The 17,091-nt window shown below is 42.3% G+C and overlaps 1 protein-coding gene and 1 long non-coding RNA gene across 3 annotated transcripts; one reads left to right on the forward strand and one right to left on the reverse strand.

The window, feature by feature from the left end:
• Positions 1-1,469: 1,469 nt before the first annotated feature.
• Positions 1,470-17,091, reverse strand: LOC131469761 (voltage-dependent calcium channel beta subunit-associated regulatory protein). 2 transcript variants are annotated; one of them, XM_058645070.1, is made up of 10 exons: positions 17,009-17,091; positions 13,537-13,608; positions 7,165-7,310; positions 6,805-6,866; positions 6,543-6,705; positions 6,276-6,456; positions 5,993-6,136; positions 4,663-4,861; positions 4,358-4,562; positions 1,470-4,261 (listed from the first exon to the last, which is right to left on the reverse strand). In XM_058645070.1, the coding sequence occupies exons 2-10, from the start codon at positions 13,582-13,584 to the stop codon at positions 2,383-2,385; spliced, it is 3,027 nt and encodes a 1,008-aa protein (XP_058501053.1). In that variant the 5' UTR covers positions 13,585-13,608; positions 17,009-17,091; the 3' UTR covers positions 1,470-2,382. The 2 variants fall into 2 exon arrangements, with proteins under 2 accessions (XP_058501053.1, XP_058501063.1); XM_058645080.1 differs by lacking the exons at positions 13,537-13,608; positions 17,009-17,091 and adding an exon at positions 7,666-7,803.
• On the forward strand, positions 11,898-17,080 carry LOC131469772 (uncharacterized). The gene is made up of 3 exons (XR_009241837.1): positions 11,898-12,784; positions 12,874-12,914; positions 17,018-17,080. It is a non-coding gene; the product is annotated as an uncharacterized LOC131469772 (long non-coding RNA).

Here is a 17,091-nt window from a genome sequence, read left to right on the forward strand (position 1 = left end):
GCTGTGTCGTAACTAACTAAAAACCTGACTTGACTCAGATTTGAGGGGTGGGTCAGATTGATTCTGTCTGGACAAAATCTCAATGTAGAGAAAAAAATATGTCTGAACACAGCTTTTGATTTCTGCTACCAGTTTTGTCCTCAGACTCTAGAAAACTAAAGAGCTGATGATTGTCAGCTACGGGAGGTGTGTCATCACAATCACCCCGGTCTGTGTTCCTGCGACTCTCTTTAATGTGCCGATCACATCAGCAGGAGCTCTGCCCCCGTCTTGTGCAGTCAGGCCCATCATCAGCTCCTCGCTGGGAATAGATCAGAGATCTATCTGCCAGGTGAGTCACCACACACTGAGGGAGGGAGGGAGTGAGTGAGGGAGAGAAAGAGAAGAGCAGCTCTCCCCACGTCAGAAAAGTCTACATCGAGGTTCTCCGTATGACGCCAGCATGGCGAGAAGAAAGGGGCGCCTGCGGAATCATTTCATCAGTGTTATTATGTGACACTGGTGTTTATATCAGAGGTGTCAAACTGGCGGCTCGCGGGCCACATGCAGCCCACCCTTTAATCCGTTATCATGAAAACATGTCCCATGACCTGAGTGAGTGAATTTTTTCTAATGGTAATAATACATTTAGTTGTAATTATCACAGTATTAAATGTATTACAATCCACATTTAGTGTTATTTCCCTGTTTTTGCTGTTGTAACAGATTTGTTTTGCATCATAAATGGGTTTTTATTGTGAAGTGCACCTCGTACCATATGAAAACAAGCAGTTTTACTGTGAAATATCATGAATATCTTTATTGCGATATCGCGGTGGAATATTGTGTGGTCATTTTGAGCTCATTGGCCCCCACGTCATTCAAATTTGACACCACAGGGTTTTATGAGTCACATAACAACATAATGGATTTTGATAAATCAACACGTGTGATATGGTTCAAACCGAAGTAAAACCTGCCGTCACAGCCTCGCTGGTGACATTCTTCACGCAACAAAAATCTGCACATAGAGAGGAAAGAAAGCTGTTGGTTTTCTGAGATCCTATAACACATCACATTTGACCAGAGAAGCTGCAACATTAAATCACTCGGTCTGCATAACATGAATGGGTCATTTTCGTTTTCACAATTCGGAATTCACTATTTGGTTGCTGATTTTCCTTAGAGGCGAATTCAGGGCAGCCTAGTTTTACATCAAAAGCTCTTGTCTGAACTAAATCATTAAATCATTAAGCCTAAAAAAAAAAGAGCCACAATAAATGAACTCGATGGCCACAGCTTTAGTCTTCCTCCGACTGAAGAATAATACCATGCTGTTCACCGAAAGGCTCTACAATGTAGAGGATAACATGTCTTTATGAAAGTTAAAAGACTTTTCTTGGTGAATTGAATAATCATGGAATCTTTACATACCTAACATTTTCAGTATTTTTTGTTGCCAACAAATGTTTTCTAGAAAAAGACAAAATCAAATGTCTCCAAATATCTTTCCTATCCTTCCATACTTAGCCTTAAGTGAAGTGGCACCAGTGACATGACACCTACAGGTTTTTGTTTTTTGAGCATAACTTCACTCAGAAAGTGCGTTCTTGGAAGTCGCCTACTTTTTCTGTGGTGAATAAAGTGCTATTGCCAGCAGTGAGGATTCACTTTAGCCAAGTTACATTAGACACTGAGCACAAATCTGGATATCCCATGTGTTTTCCCCTCCAAATATGATAATCTGTAGATCTGATCTAATGAGAAAGAAGGCTGCGATCACAAAACAAGTTTAAAATTCTGTTCTTTGTTTAACATGGTCAGCATTATTTTTAATCTAACATTAAATACAGACACCAACGCTCTCACATACACATGTACCCTCATGGTGATTGAGACAAGGACACTTGAGGAGGATATAGTATAGAAATGAGATAAATGGGTGACAGAAGAGCAATCGTTATCATTCTTCACATCAAAGTGCTTTTTGTTTTTGTTTTTTTCAGTTAAAAATGTACAGTATACATATACACCTTTTTTCTGGACGTACAATAGCATGCTGAAAATTCACAGTTAAGTCTGGAAAATATTCAGTTTTTCTAAAGATGGAGCTATGTTTTTGAAAACTATGTGAAGATGCATTTGATTTTAAGAATAGTTAGTTCTAAAAAGGGACCTCACATGTCACATTGTGTCACAGTGGAAATTGAGGTGTGTGTGTGAGATGATGCATCAGATGTCAGACTGTATTTATTTGTAAGAATTGTCCTAATGTAAAACACAGAGACTGAACCGAGTCACTATTTAACAAATGATGATGTGTGAACTGCTGTAGATCATTTATCTCCAAGTCCATGGTCCACACATTGGATCTGAAATGAATCCGACGGCATTTTGAAGGCGTTATATGGGACTGAAGCCAGACGAGGCTGTGTGAGACACAGTAAGCACCTGCTCTGATCCTCCCTGGCTGAGCTTCTCTGCACTGCGCAGGCCACCATAGAGCCTCTCTTCCACCGAAACAGCCAGCTTATCTGACAGACTTCCTTCTGCCTCTGATAGGATAGACTGACTGCGGTTGTTGTTCTTGTTGCTGCCTCTTGGATCCATGTGACTTGTTTGTGCAGTCACAGAAGTCAAAGACTGGCCACTTGTGCTTTCTGTGTGCTTGTTTGTAGAGTCTTGGCAGCCATCGCCCTCCCCACCTGACGCTGCACAACTAGAGCTGCTCTTTCTCGCAACAGTGTCTTCAGTTTTTTTTTTGGCTTCGCCTTCGATGACATGCCCAGCAGCTCCTTCACTTGGTGGATCTTTGATCTCTGTGCTCCCCCTGGCTGGTTCTTCACAGTCGGCAACCTCGCTGGCTTCTTCATCTGCAGCACTTGCGATGCGTGAGAGCGTGCTGTGGTATTTGGTGTCCAGGGGGTAACCCGCACTGTCACCCCTTCTCAGCGGAGTAAACCTCTGCCTCTCTAAAGATGGGGAGTACCTACCCCCAGTGCTTGACCCTGGGTCACTGTATTGTTTGTGTCTCTGCCATTGTTTCCGGAGGTGAACTCTGGACCGGTGCCTGGAGCGCAGAGGAGAATCCTGCTGGTCGAACCGGGGATCATGACGAAGGAACTCATTGAAAAGTGCATCTGTCTTTTCATCAATGCTGTAGTCACGGCGGCGTAGGCGAGGCCTGTGAGGACTAGAGGGATGTGAGATTGGCTTTATTGGGGAAGTCACCAGCTGTGAATGTGAGTTTGGTGGTTTGTGAGGGGATTTCAGAGGATGATGTTGTTCTTGAAGGACATGCACCTGGCTGCCAGTGTGGGATTTATCCTTTACTTTCTCTCCTGTCTCTGTGTTTTTTGTCACCTCATCCTCCAGCTCCTCCTGAAACAGTTTGGCCTCGATGCTCTCACACACTGAACCTTTTCTTCCAGAGCTAGTGAAGAACAATCGTCTCTCTGATGCTGTCTTTCCTCTTTGGGCTCCTGGAGTCCCAAACAGCCGCATCTCCTCAGGGGCCCTGGATGGAGCTTCAATCGAGGCATACCCACTGTCCATCTGAAGGAGCTTCCGGGTACTTGCCTCACTCTCTCCTCCAGCTCCATTTCCCATCTCGCTGTTTCCACCTGATGCCCCTCTCATTCCTCCCTCCAGCACCTCTCCCTCCCCTTCTCCCTCAGGATCATCATCCAGGTCTTGGGACAAGCAGCTGTCCAGGCCAGAACGAGTTCCTGTACATCCAAAAGATGAGACGCTGTCAGCATCACTGCGGATAGACTCGCGGTCAGTGCTGCTCTGGTCAGAGGAGGCATATTGCTCGAGTGAGGCACGCAGGCTCCAAATGTCTCTGTACAAGGAAGTAGGGAGCTCCGAGCTCTCCTGGCGAATCATGAAGGAAAGAGACGAGCCAGAGTCAGCCCTCTGCCGGGCTTCAGCTCCCAACACTGCATCTTCTTCGTCATTCTCCTCTGCCTCATTCTTTTTCCTGAGATCTGCCGCCATGTCGTCTGTTTTTGTATCCTTAGTTTCCCATAACTTGTCTTCAAACCGTCCCTGAAGGGCAGCTTCTTGTTGTGCCCCAAATAAGTCATCATCTGTACATTCTAACTTGTCTGCCACTGCTTCCATTCTTTCAAATGCTCCTAGTTTTGTTTCACCTTCTACTTCCATGCCATTGGTTGTTGCCTCCTCTCGTCTCTGGGCTTGAATGTCATCTTTTGGAAAACATGGTTCCTCTCTCCTGGTGCTACTACCACCCACCTCCACCATGGCCTCCAGTGTTAGCCTGCATACATGGAGAACAGTCATAATCATCAGTAAGTGTGAGAATTATTTATGTTGCAAGTCATGAGGTTATGGGAAGGATTATACTGCACAGTACCTGCTGAGGAAGACTGAGGATGTGGGTGCAGTTGAGTGGTGAGACAGAGACTCTGCAGAGAGGGATTGTAGGCCACTAGTCTGGATAGGTGTGTTTGGCAAAGATTCAATGACCTCATCTTGTAGAGATAAAGCCTCATCCTCTGTGTGATCGGTGGTTTCACTTGCTGCTCTCTGTCTCTGGAAGGGCCTTCTCTTTGGCGATGCTAATTCACATGAAAACAAAATGTTTTTCAATTGCAGTGTTAGATATTAGGCAAAAAAAAAAGCAGCTTTACTTAAGCCATTTATGACATTTATCCTGACCTTTGGCGTCCAGACTGGCAGCCCGGTGACTGCTGTCAAACTTCCACCTCCTGAAGTAAGGCCCTGCCCCCTCCAGACTAGCATGGCGCCGCAGTTTAGAGAAGAAATGTAGAACTGAAGTCTGCCCCAAAGCTTGAGTCAACTCTCCTCTCATAGCCCTGTCGCTCTCAGCCTCTCCCCTGTCCCCGATAGCCTCCATCTGACAGAGGGGATGAAAAGAGAGGATGATAGTGGGAGATGATAAGACACTGAAGGGCAGTTAAAGCTCAGTTGATGCCACAACCTTTTCACATTTTATATGTGATTTGTGGGAATCAATCCACGATGAAGAACCAGGCTTTCTCCAGTCAGAGGTCAGGTTTACTGAATCTTCAATTTCAATTTCAATTTAATCAGTTAAAGGCATTTAGCAAATGTGTTTTCACAGGCATTTCGGACAAACTGTAATATTGTTGCTCTATTAGCAACAATATTATATATATGTTATATTGAGGGAGTCGGGTTAAATCATAGCATCAAAAAAAGTTAATTAGCAGTTCAGTGAGGGGATCATGGATCCGGAACACAATTCACTGTAATTATTTTTACTTGTTTCTAAGACCAGAAATGCAAGAAATATCTAATTTTCTTGGGATCATCAAAGTCTGGGATGGAGTATGACCCAGAGGTGTTCCAACAGGGCAAGCAAAACAGGGAATTGCCGGAGGTCCCGAGCTAAAAGGCGGCCCCGGGGGCAACTATTATTATTTTCCTTGGAGACGCACAATGGATCCACGTGGTCATGGATACGCCTGTTTTTCTGGGCACGTCTCCATTACACTGAGATAAAAAAAATATCTCAACTGTTTGGAATGCGGCAAGCGCTTTCACCGCGTTTGTTGATACTTAAAACAAAGAAGTATGACAATCTGGTCTTTGTCAAAAGAGACAAAGATCCTTTTACAGTTGATGGGATTAACCCAGACACAGCAGGTTTGTCTCCACATACATTTTAAACAGCAAAGCAGGAATGAGAGAAAAGCAGCACTGGCAATCTACTGTCTTTGTTTTGTTTTGTTTTTTCTTTAATTTGTCAATTAATTCAGTAGTTGCAGCTTTAGTCACCTCAGCAGCTCCTAGGTTAGGTTACTTAGTAAAGACAGACGAGACAGAAGCACAACCAGACAAGTGCCTCGGTTTAAAACTGCCTTTTGCAAGCAGCCCCATGAATGATTTCAAAGCCACCAACGAACAGATTGAGAGACATTTCAGTTTGGACCAAGCTGCCGTCAGACATTGTTTTACATGGACGCCAACTGTTGAATGGCCATTTTGAGAAGGTGAAACTCACTGTCTGTGACCGTGTGTGCAGTGTTTTCATAGTGGATGAGAGCTGTCTGAGTCCCTGGTCCAGGATGATGGAGTGGTGCGGGTCTCCTGGCAGACCTCCACTGAGGCTCTGTCCCAGCCACTCAGGGACTCTTCTGTCAATGGGCTGGTGAAAGAAACATCACACGTGTAACAGAAATGAAATGAGAAAATGAGATGATACCTCTCAAGGGGGTGTCCTTTCAACGTACATCTCTTGTTTGAATATAATTAAAAATCAGCTTGGGTTATTCAGCCACACAGACCTGGTAGATAGTGAGGGGCAGCTTTGGAGCTGCAGTCTCACTGATGTCAACGATGCTGCTGTCTGCTGAGTCACATTCCATGATGGTGAGGATCTTGAGGTCACATGGGGCTGGAGGCAGGTGAAGATGAGTCAGTCTGGCTTTTTTCAGATGGTGGAAGTCTCCTTCAGTCAGAGTGTACCTGATGAGAAGGAGGAAATGGTCACTTGTTTACTGAATAAACTGAATATGCTGTAAAACTGCACATTTATCCCAGACAAACTGTACCTGCGTCCTTTGTCCTGAGTCGTCTTCTCTTGTTCGTAAAGTGCAGATTCGTTGAAGGAGACTCGGCGACCGGTAGACCCAGTGGAGACGAATCGCTCTGACTCTCCATCATGACAGCTGGAAGCTGAGAGAGCATCTGATTCATCCAGACGGAGGGTGATCTCTGAGTGAAGAAGAGGAGGTGGACAAAAAAAAATTAATAAGTCAGAGTAAGTGACGACAGTGGGCCGGAACATCAAATGAGAAAGCATACAGCTCTGACCTTGGGTGGGTTGAGAATCCTCAGCATAAGTGGTGTTTGTCTTCTCAGGGTCATCGCTGGCTCTGATGGAAGAAAATATGTAAAACTCTCACTCGCCATTTTATTAGGTACACCTATCAACTGCTTGTTGTCTCTAATGTGTTTAACTCCTGCCACTTTAGTCAATGTCCTATACATACATACAAAAGTGGCTATGTATGGACTGTAACACTGTTTGCTCTTTCACAAACACTTCCCATCTTTCAGTGTCATATTCACAAGCGCTTTAATCCACTGCTGTCATAATCACTCTCCTCCTGTAATCCTCCGGCTGCTGCCAGCCCTGTGCAGATGATGAGACGCTCAGAAAGCAGCACCCACCTGGAGTAGCGACGTCCGCCCATGCAGCAGCAGTGGCAGAAGAGGAGCAGCAGGGAGAGCAGGACCAGCGTTGCCCCGGCAAAAACACTCAGCAGCACCAGCAGCAACACATAGTTCTCCACCTGGCCTGCCGACACAGGCACATCCTGACGGGTGCAACCACAAAAGCAGGTTAGTTTAGTCAAGTACTGTGCTGCAGTGAAAGAGTTGGGAAAAGCACAACAACGTGCAATATAATATCAACAATATCAACACAACACCGGCATGATTTCTATCATTTTGAATGCAGAATTTGATTCTCATTCAATTGTACTGTCAAATGGTTACTTAGTAAGGTAACTTTAGTTTATTGGTCATTCACTGACGTGCATTCGATGTTTTTTTTAATTATCAAACTGCTGTGCTGTAAAAAGTCATCAACACCACATTCATCTTTGCTTATTTAACAACTTAGATAAATAAGTTATTCTATAACGCCATCTTAATGTTGTAACGCAGTACCATAACGTCAAAATCAGTTCAGCTATTGAGCCGCTTGGTTTAATCTATTTTTTTAAAAATAGACTTTTTTATTCCATGAAAGCAGAAGATGCAAGACCACAGAATAACCATGGGTAACCGATTTATTATGTAATTATATAAAGGTCTGTTGCTCACTGCTGGACCTGGACTTTCATTGGGTTCGCTCTCCTCTTTATTATGGGCTTTCTGTAAAGAACGGAAGGGCGCGTTGCATCCATTTTCAAAAAGATCAAAGGCCTCGTGAGGAGCACAGTGAGGGCTGTGATCATCACATGAGCGATGCACAGGATTCCTTTGATGTTAAACCAAAGGGCTCACAGACAGGCAGGGTTAAAAGGTCAGACTGGATTCAAAACATCTTACTTTTAAACGCTTTAAAGGGATTTAACCAGAGGGTGGGTTGATTCAGACATGTACATTACTTCTGCTGTCCTCTGTATGTTGAGAGCATAGCTTCTCAATGTTTATATTGTCATTTGATATTGTAAATTGATAACTTTTGCGGCTAACCATTGTCAAATGGCAGGCTGCTAATAGGTTCCAGTGTGACTGGAAACACAAAGACGTGACCACAGAAAGTTTCAGAAAAAAGCTGTTTGACGGTGCATTGTCCTCACTGACCATAACCCGTTAGTTTTCCTTTCCCAGATGTGCAAATAGATGTGCATCTTGCCTTGTAACCCGGCAAGATGGAGCGCTGGACGTAAGGGTAATCACTCAGCTTACGTCAGACCAGCCAGCCACAGTCTTGTGACTCATGACTCCATTTTCTCCTGTTTATGTTTAGTTGGGGAGGTCATTTGCTGTACTTTGATTTTGAGAATTGTCAGGTAAGAGGTGTTTACTGTCTAGTTAGATTGGTTTGTTTGCTATTTTGGCCTTTGTCCATTCTTGAATCCATTTCTGTCCTCCTTTTGTTATCCAGTCAGTGGTTCTGTGGCTATTTTTGAGACTTGAGGAAGTTGAGTGTTTTTGTGTTGTTCCTCGGCCTCCCACAACACCCCCGCTCACCCCTTTGTTGCTGGTGTAAGGACACAAATGCTCCCTCATTCAGGTCCCTGCTTGACAGAGCACATTTTTCCTTTAAAGGATGCAGAATATGTCTTTTCATCATGGCTGCCTACTCCCTCTGGAACTCCCCTTTGTCTCCTACTATCTGTGACTACTGAACAATCAAGTTAAGGTCAAACACTCTGTAAAAAGAGTGTTTACCACCTCACCAATCCTTCCTACCGAACTCCCATTCCTCCAGTGAACACAACAAAACCAATAGAGGAGTTAAACTCACTGACAAAAATGAAACTTTAAGATTAAATGCAGTACTGTTAGTATCAACAGTGCCCTCTGCAAATGTCAGCCATATCACACAGATCCTTGTCCTCACAGTTCGCTGTTATCCACTGAGTCTCTCAACCTTAAATTCCTTGCCATTGCTTTGGTTCAGAAGGTCTACAGTAGCAGAAGCTCATAAATCATTCACTTATTAACACAATAAGGTGGAGGATTGCGTGTCAGTGTTTGTGTTTTGTTGCCCGGGACAGTAATTGATTCTTCTCTCTTAAAGCCTCATAGTAATTGTTGCATTATGCTGTCAGCGAGGCGCTGGAATATTGAATAAGAAGAGGAATTAACACTCAAAAACTCTCTTAAGTTCTTTCCTCCTCACAGTGATTCTTATCCACACACACACATTCATATACATCCTGCATCTGCTCTCACACACACACACACACACACACAGAGATAACACAACTGCTCTCTTCCCCACTCTCTCTGATTAATCCTCTCAGTCTTGGCTGAGTGAGCCTGAGGATGCTAATCGAAACGTCAGCGAGACCCTTAATTCAATTTTCCAGCTCTTCTCAATGAGAGGGAAATGAGGCCTCCGCAGGCTAAAAATGGAAAATGGAGGAGGAGGAGGCGGTGGCGGATGCAGACGCACATGTGCAATCCCCACACCAGACTTTCCCGGCTCTTCTTATGATGTCAGTTTCAAAAGAGAGAAAAAATAATTGGGCAATTTTCTCTGCCACAGTCGGAATATTCATCTCTTTCAATATTTGGCATTGTGAAATATAAACGTGAAAGGCCGTCAATGTTTGTGCCGCTTTTGAGGAAATAATTGAGTGGACGAACAGACCTGACCTTTACCTTACAATGACCTTAACAGCAGTGGCAGACGGCAAAAGCCTGCTGATGATCATCTATATGACGAAATGGCTTCATACCGCTTTTTTTTGCTGTCTGATACCGATGCGGGTATCAGAATCTTGAGTATCTACTGATACCAATATCACACGAGACAGTCCTTTTAGCCTGTGGACCACCGTGTACCGCTTAATCCTCCACATGAGGCTTAACATAAGGCAAAAGATGAGGGGAAATTGACACCAGTCCATCGCAGGGTCACATAGAGACAAACAACCACTGGGTCGTCTTCTTGCTGAAGAAGAACTAATCAGCTAATAAATGTGAATCATGAATTTATCTAATAGCCTCAAATGTGCTATATGGAAGAAATGTATTCTGTTGTCATCAGAAATGAAGGAAATATGGTGAATGTAAATACTGGCCTCACTGATAACGATGCAGCAGCCAGGTAATATACAAAGTCAATTTTGTTAGCCACAAACTCTGTTTGTACTAAGGTTTGATGTTTTGGTCTGTTGCACTCACCCTCCCTCTAATGCAGCTCGTAGCACACTACAACACAAGGGTTTCAAGCAGAGTTACCACACCGAGCTGCAGCTATGGGTTGGAAATGCCAAACATCACTGAACCTAAAACTGTTCCAAAAAGGTCTTGACCAGAGGAGATTAAATACAAGGGTTTGTGGAGTGGAGATGAGTTAAAAATGTCGATGGCTGAACGATGAGGGGAAATTGAAGACAGATGCCAATGTGGATACTGCTCTCTCTTTCTCTCTCTCTCTACCTCCCTTTCTTTCATACACTTTGTCAGGGAATATATCATATATATATAGACATATATAATGTTTTTACATATTCCTAATACCACCTTTAATCAGCCGTTTTAAAAAAACATAGTTGTGTAACAAATTTTTTTATTTCCACACAGGACGAAATAAAGCCCCACAACATGACTCAACAAGATGACACTCAACTGTTTTCCTTTTTTTTTTTCTTTTTGCTTGACATGGCAGACGTGTGTGTGTGTGTGTGTTGTGGTCACATAACAGCAATAATGGCAAATCTCTTTGAAGTAAGCATTTTTAAAGATTGAATTAGATTGGAACTAATAATATTTTGAAGGATTAACCTGTCCATTATTGTCCAAATAAACATTATTATATGTAAAATGTTCATTTCAGTGTTTTGTCTGACCAGTAGTGGAGGCATAGTAAGACATATTGCTCCGCAGTCTATGAGTCATAGGCCAAAAAGACAAAAAAAAAACCTGTTATTTTGATTAAAAAGTGACTCAACCAGTATATTCTGCTTAATCAGAATCATTAGAGCAGTAACAGGTGCACAAGGGAAATGATGAGCGAGGCCAGAAAAATGTCAGATGTGGAGGTGCATCAGAAAAGTGATCTTATGTGTGAGAGAAACGGCAAACGCAGCTGATTATATGGCGACTCTGCTTGTAAACGTGCCTCCATGGGACGGATCAAACAGTTACAGCTACAATGCAAGTGGCTGCTCAGAGGAAGTGAGTGCTGTTGAAAAGAAAAAGCTGTTGTTTTCTGCTTATAAAACCAATGGAGGAGGAGGAGGAGGAGGATTAAGTGTGTAAGGGAGACTAAAACGGGTTTTTTTTTTCTTCTCCCTTTTCATTCCACCTCAAACCTCCCTCAGGGCAAAACGTGTTAAACTAAGCACCTTGTCACATATAGACAGAGTCCATTCCTATATTCATTAGATGCTGTGGTAGAGTACATTCAGTTTAAGCCTATGGGGAGATTCAGTTGTTTGAACCGTGTGTGTGTGTGTGTGTGTGTGCATGACTTTTAACCATAGACACATGTTTGTTCACACAATGCCGATCTATTCTATCAGCTCCACATGACTCTCTCTGAGTGAGTGTGTTTATGTGTGTTGCACAGTATGCCTATTTGTGTTTAGAACTGGCAACATTCCCGTGCTGCACACAGGAAGTGATGCATTTTAACTTAAGACAGAATGAGGCAACAGGAACATTACACTAGCAAAGCAATACACACAGTAGCGTCAGCGGGTTAAATGCTTTTTTAGTGAGTGAGTGAGTGAGTGAGTGGATGAGTGAGTGACCCACCCAGCGTAAACATACATATTCACAGTGAGAATTTGACCGAGCCTCTGTCACTTAATGGTAATTTCAATCTCTTTGTTTCAACCACTAGAGACGCCCAACTTCCCCCCCGTTCCTAACACAAGATACCAGGTTCCTTTGTGTGAGGGCTAGACTCAACTTTACACCTAAATACAAGACCCTGCAGGACATCCCAGGTGTAAGATACAACCACGGGGGGTCGGCACCAATTAGACAAATGGGTGTGAAAACTCTCTGGGGAGGGGGCGGCCCCTGCAACAGACAAAGGGATGTGAAACATATGCTGAGGGGTGTTCCTCAGGTATTAGTATTCGGGATTTTTCTTTAACTGTTCACGTGTTGATTGACCTTTTCTTTGCAAAGAAAATAAAACCTTGTCGGTCGGCAAAAGTCTCTATTTCATTCCTCATCAGCAGCAGAGGGAACTTCCACAACAGTGGGTATATGTTTTTTTTTTTTTTACAAACAGCAAGAACAACACCATCAATCAGCTGGAGCAGTTCAGGCTCTCGTCAGTCTTCAGGACATGTTTCTAACACACTCAGTCCAAGCAAATCCCAGTCAATTCTCCCCCTGCACAAACAGCTGTAACTGTCAGATAATCACTGCTGCTGCTGGCTCACATGTCCCCCGTGTCCCTCACACTCTACAGTCCTGGATTATAGACAGATCCTGAAGGTTTTTGGCCCCTGTGCAAACCCCTTTTTGATAAACGTACAGGTCACCTCCAGTGGAAGACCAGGTATCTTGTGCACCTGGATCCTATTAGAAGGATCTGGTGTTTAATACTGCGTCCACACATACAGCTACAGTCGTGGTTTCAGAGGTGAGGAGATCTCTTTTTTTTCTTTATCGTCTTTTCTAAACAGCACAGAAAACATTGTTTCATACCCTCATAAACTTTCTTTCTTTCAGGGATGGTCAAATGAGTGATGAGGAAAACCAAGAAAAACTGTGTGAGTAGTGCGGGTGTATGCGTGATTCTGTGATGTCTTTTATGGTCTTGCTTATTATTAGTTTGTTTTCTGATGTGTCAAATAGTGTTGAGTTGACTGACAGGTTTCTCTGTGGTTGATGTCAATCTTCAGATATCAGGGCAAACGATGCCCGACGTTTGATGCAGACCTTTTTCCCGATAATATTTTTGGCTTATTTTCTTTTCTCCTCCAGCTAATAAAACATATTCATTTGATATAAATTGACACACAAAGTTGCACTCATATAAAATATTGTGTAAATAATATGTAAACAAAGTATTAAATACATGAAACAGTAAACAGTAACCCTCGGCAATGACTAATAGAACAGATATGTGTCTTTATATAGATTTTCTCTCTTTTTTTCTTTTTCTTTTTAAAATTTTTTTTTAACTTAAATAGCGTATAACTCACTAACCAGATCCCCAACAAAGAACTAGAATACATGTGGGGGGTGTGGGGGAATTTCAGTGTTGTGATATAAATAAAATACATGAAACAGGTAATCACAAAGCTAAACCTTTGGATTAGCAGCATTTATAAAGCTGATGAGAATTATTCCAAAAATGGTGTGTGTTGATGGGGGTGCAGTCGTACTCACAGTGGAGTTTTCAGTCAGACTTTTCAAAACAGGTAAATCATTGCTCATGGTCCAGGTCAGCGTGGGTGAACCCTGCAGAGGATGGGAGAAAGTGCAGCAGGTCAGGCAGAGCTACTCCTGCTTTCTGATTTTTGAGATTTTGTGATTTTCTGGTGAAGTTGAAACATTTTGCTGTCAAAACAGCTCATGGAATATTAAAACCATCAGCGACTCAATCCTAAAGACAGAGTATAGCCTGTGTCGTCAAATCCTGGTACGTCTCACTCCTCTGTGCGATCGAAATCCATGACAGACATCGGTGACTTTCATTATTGCTCATGGTGACATTTCCCATCATTACCATAAACATGGATAGTGTAGATTATTTTCAGTCAATCCTTCCTACACCATCCTGCTGCTGTCAGTGTTCACACAAGTCATGAATCATGAATCACTCCGCTGCTGAAAGCAGTTCCCTCACAAACAGAGTTTTTTAACATGTGCTGTTTAATAGGCCTGGTCCTGACTAATTACACTTGGCTGTTAATTCTGATATTCTATATTGAAGTCAACGCCCCTTTAAATAAATCAAATCTCCAGTCTCAAGCTAAATCCAGGTCACATCAGAACTCGGCATGTGATTATCTATGTGGTCCAGATGTTGTGGGGGTTAGTTTTTTTTACAATCGTTGAAGCATGTGAAACACCAGTTTCCACAGACCATAAAGTATAATCTTATCTTATCTTATCTTACATTAAATCTTTTTGTTCCTCTTCTTAGAGTTTTGCTCTTCAAAGCCACACAACAATGTTCACAGCATTCCACACGATAAGCAACTGTCATCATTTCCTTTAACACACCAAACTGATGCGGCGTGTATACACCGTCGTCTGGTATGAGTTCTGTGCGTCTCGACTCCAAAGTGTCAAAAGATTTACTGACGTCTCCTGGACGTGGACTATTACAGTGCGATTACCAACCATCCCCTTTGATACACTCTCCTCTCCATCTGTGAACGATAGGCACAGCTGTGTGCAGCGATGCTGAGTGCGGCGTTAACAGACACACAGAGACAGAGGAGTTGACAGCACATGATTATTTATACCGAGAGCAGCTTGTGTAACATCGTTCCACGACTGTCTTTCCGTATAGGCTGCAAACACATGCACACACTTGCTCAGCATGTGAGAGTTCGATTTTATGTAATATCTCGCGCAAACAGTTCAAGGTATAACTCTGATGACGACTAAGCTCCGGAGAGTGGAACACTCACAGCAGAGACACACACACACACACATGTTTGTGCAGCGAGGACCCTCATCCAGTCCAGGGTTTCTCAGTCCTGCTTGTTTTTGATGTTTCCCTGCTCTGACACACCTGATTCAAATGGTCACATCATCAGCAAGTCCTGCAGTAGCCTGATAACAACCCTTTTATTATAATCAGGCGTGTTTGAGCAGGGAAACATCTAAAACATGCAGGACCGGGATTGAGAAACACCGGCCTAGTCCTAATACCCTAACCTTAACCATCACAACTAAATGCCTGACCATAACCCTTAACCTAAGCCAAATTCTAACCCTAAAACCAGGTCTTAACCACCTTTAAAGTGAGGACCTAAAACATTTCCTCACTTTCCCAAAATGTCCTCACTCCATGTGGTTTATATGATTTTTTTGGTACCAATACAAGAACACACACACACACACACACACACACACACACTTATCTTTTATCTTCAATGCTTCACACCTGTGTGTGTGTGTGTGTGTTAACACATAATATTGCAGTAACAACATGATAATGGCACTGCATTAATTATATAATCGGGACATAATATTACGGACCTGCCATCTTATCTCTAATACAATACCCATGCTCGGTTATTACAATAATAGGTAATGGTATTAAGGACATAATATTTGAGTAATATGATGTCATTTTCAAAGAGATATCCAGGTAATAGCTTTGTAACGACAATTATGGTCCGTGTAAAACCTTCAGAATTTGGTAATTACCATATTATTCTGTTCTTGTATTCCACATTGATATTACCAAGCTATTACATGGTAACTACTATAGAAATAACAAGGTAAAGCCATATTATTATGTCCCCTTTTTACATTATTATTGTAAATAAATTGTAGCTGAATACAACACTCTTACCATATTGTTACTCTACTGTACTGTGAAGGGTTTCTAAAAGACTTGTTTTATAGACTCTGCCTTTATTGTTCTCCTTTCAATTCGTTTCTGAGTTTTTTTTTGCACACCCGTCTGTTTCTCTCACGACCAACTGTTTTTCTCAATGCTGGTTAAATAACAAGCTGCTAAAACAAATTTAAAAATACCTCATGTGAAAAGAAAATGTCATTATGTTTGACAATACTCAAGGTTTTCACAAAATGTCCTTGAAGAGTTGATGTTATTCCTTTCTGTTTCAACCTGGAGTTTTGAAACGCAGTCTCACAGAAAGGTTTGAGTCAAAAACATGAGTTTCTTCATTTCTAAGTCTGTTTACATTTTTATGTGTAGACTGTGTAATTATGGTAATCATCTGGTAATCGTAATCATCTTCATGGCAGGGGTGGCCCAAGCCTTTATAGGGCCCTAAGCTGAATGTAATTGGGGCGGGGGGCGGGGGGGGGGGGGGCTGTCTCACCACCCTGTAGTAGGGGAGCTTGACTTTTATTGATACCAATGAAACACTTTAAATTGCATTCTTTATAGTTGTGTTATTGACACCAAACCAGTGTCACTCTTGTTTTTTTTTTAACCTTAGACGACAGTAAATCACAACAGTGCCCCCCATGGTCATAAGAATAATGTAATATTAACATAACAGTAACCACATGGCAATTGTTTCGTAATGATTATGTAATATGAGGCCATATCTTGTAATACTGTCTTATCTCTAATAAAATACGGCAATAGTGAGGTCATAAAGACTTAATATTACAGTAATACCATGTTATTTTCAAATAATGATAAGGTAATAAGAATCACTGTCAGCTACCAAAGGTTCATGAATAAAAGAACAATAATTACCACATAATAAACTTGATGGTCATCCTGCAGACTAGTACTTGGTATAATTGCAATAATATATCCCTGTTACAAAATTACAATACTGTTACTGTTGCTGTAATGTAGATTGTTATTATAACTACAGTTGTGTTGTTGTTGTTGTTATGATCCAGTTGTAGTGAACAGTGAAAGCTGAGCTTCTCAAACTGTTGTTTTGTGAGTAAAAAAAAACAACAAAAAAAACCAACTGATTGGTCCTGAAATATATAAAACCAAACCGCGCGCGTGTGTTTCGCGTGGGTGTTTGGCGCTAAAAACGTGTTACATGTCACATCTTTAATCCTTGGCAGACAGACTGTCAGACAGTTACAGGTCACTGGTCATAAAGTCCAGCAGCAGCAGAACATACAGTATATGCGTGTGCGTGGATGCAGATGTGCTCCAGATGTGCTGTTCATATCTTACTGTCTATAGCGGTGGTGTTGAAGCAGCTGTTTTCCCGGCTCTGTGTGGACACACTACAGCGACCCGTCAGCGCTCCGCATCAG

This window comes from Solea solea, chromosome 1 (genome assembly GCF_958295425.1).
Source record: "Solea solea chromosome 1, fSolSol10.1, whole genome shotgun sequence".
Classification (NCBI taxonomy): Eukaryota; Metazoa; Chordata; class Actinopteri; order Pleuronectiformes; family Soleidae; genus Solea; species Solea solea.

What these genes read in the sequence shown, in the direction of transcription:
- LOC131469761 (XM_058645070.1), bottom strand. Translation starts at nt 13,584, where the DNA reads ATGAGCAATGATTTACCTGTTTTGAAAAGTCTGACTGAAAACTCCACT. An exon ending in GTCTGACTGAAAACTCCACT is followed by an intron (nt 7,311 to 13,536) that starts GTGAGTACGACT and finishes TGCACCCGTCAG; the next exon opens with GATGTGCCTGTGTCGGCAGG. An exon ending in GGCGGACGTCGCTACTCCAG is followed by an intron (nt 6,867 to 7,164) that starts GTGGGTGCTGCT and finishes TTCTTCCATCAG; the next exon opens with AGCCAGCGATGACCCTGAGA.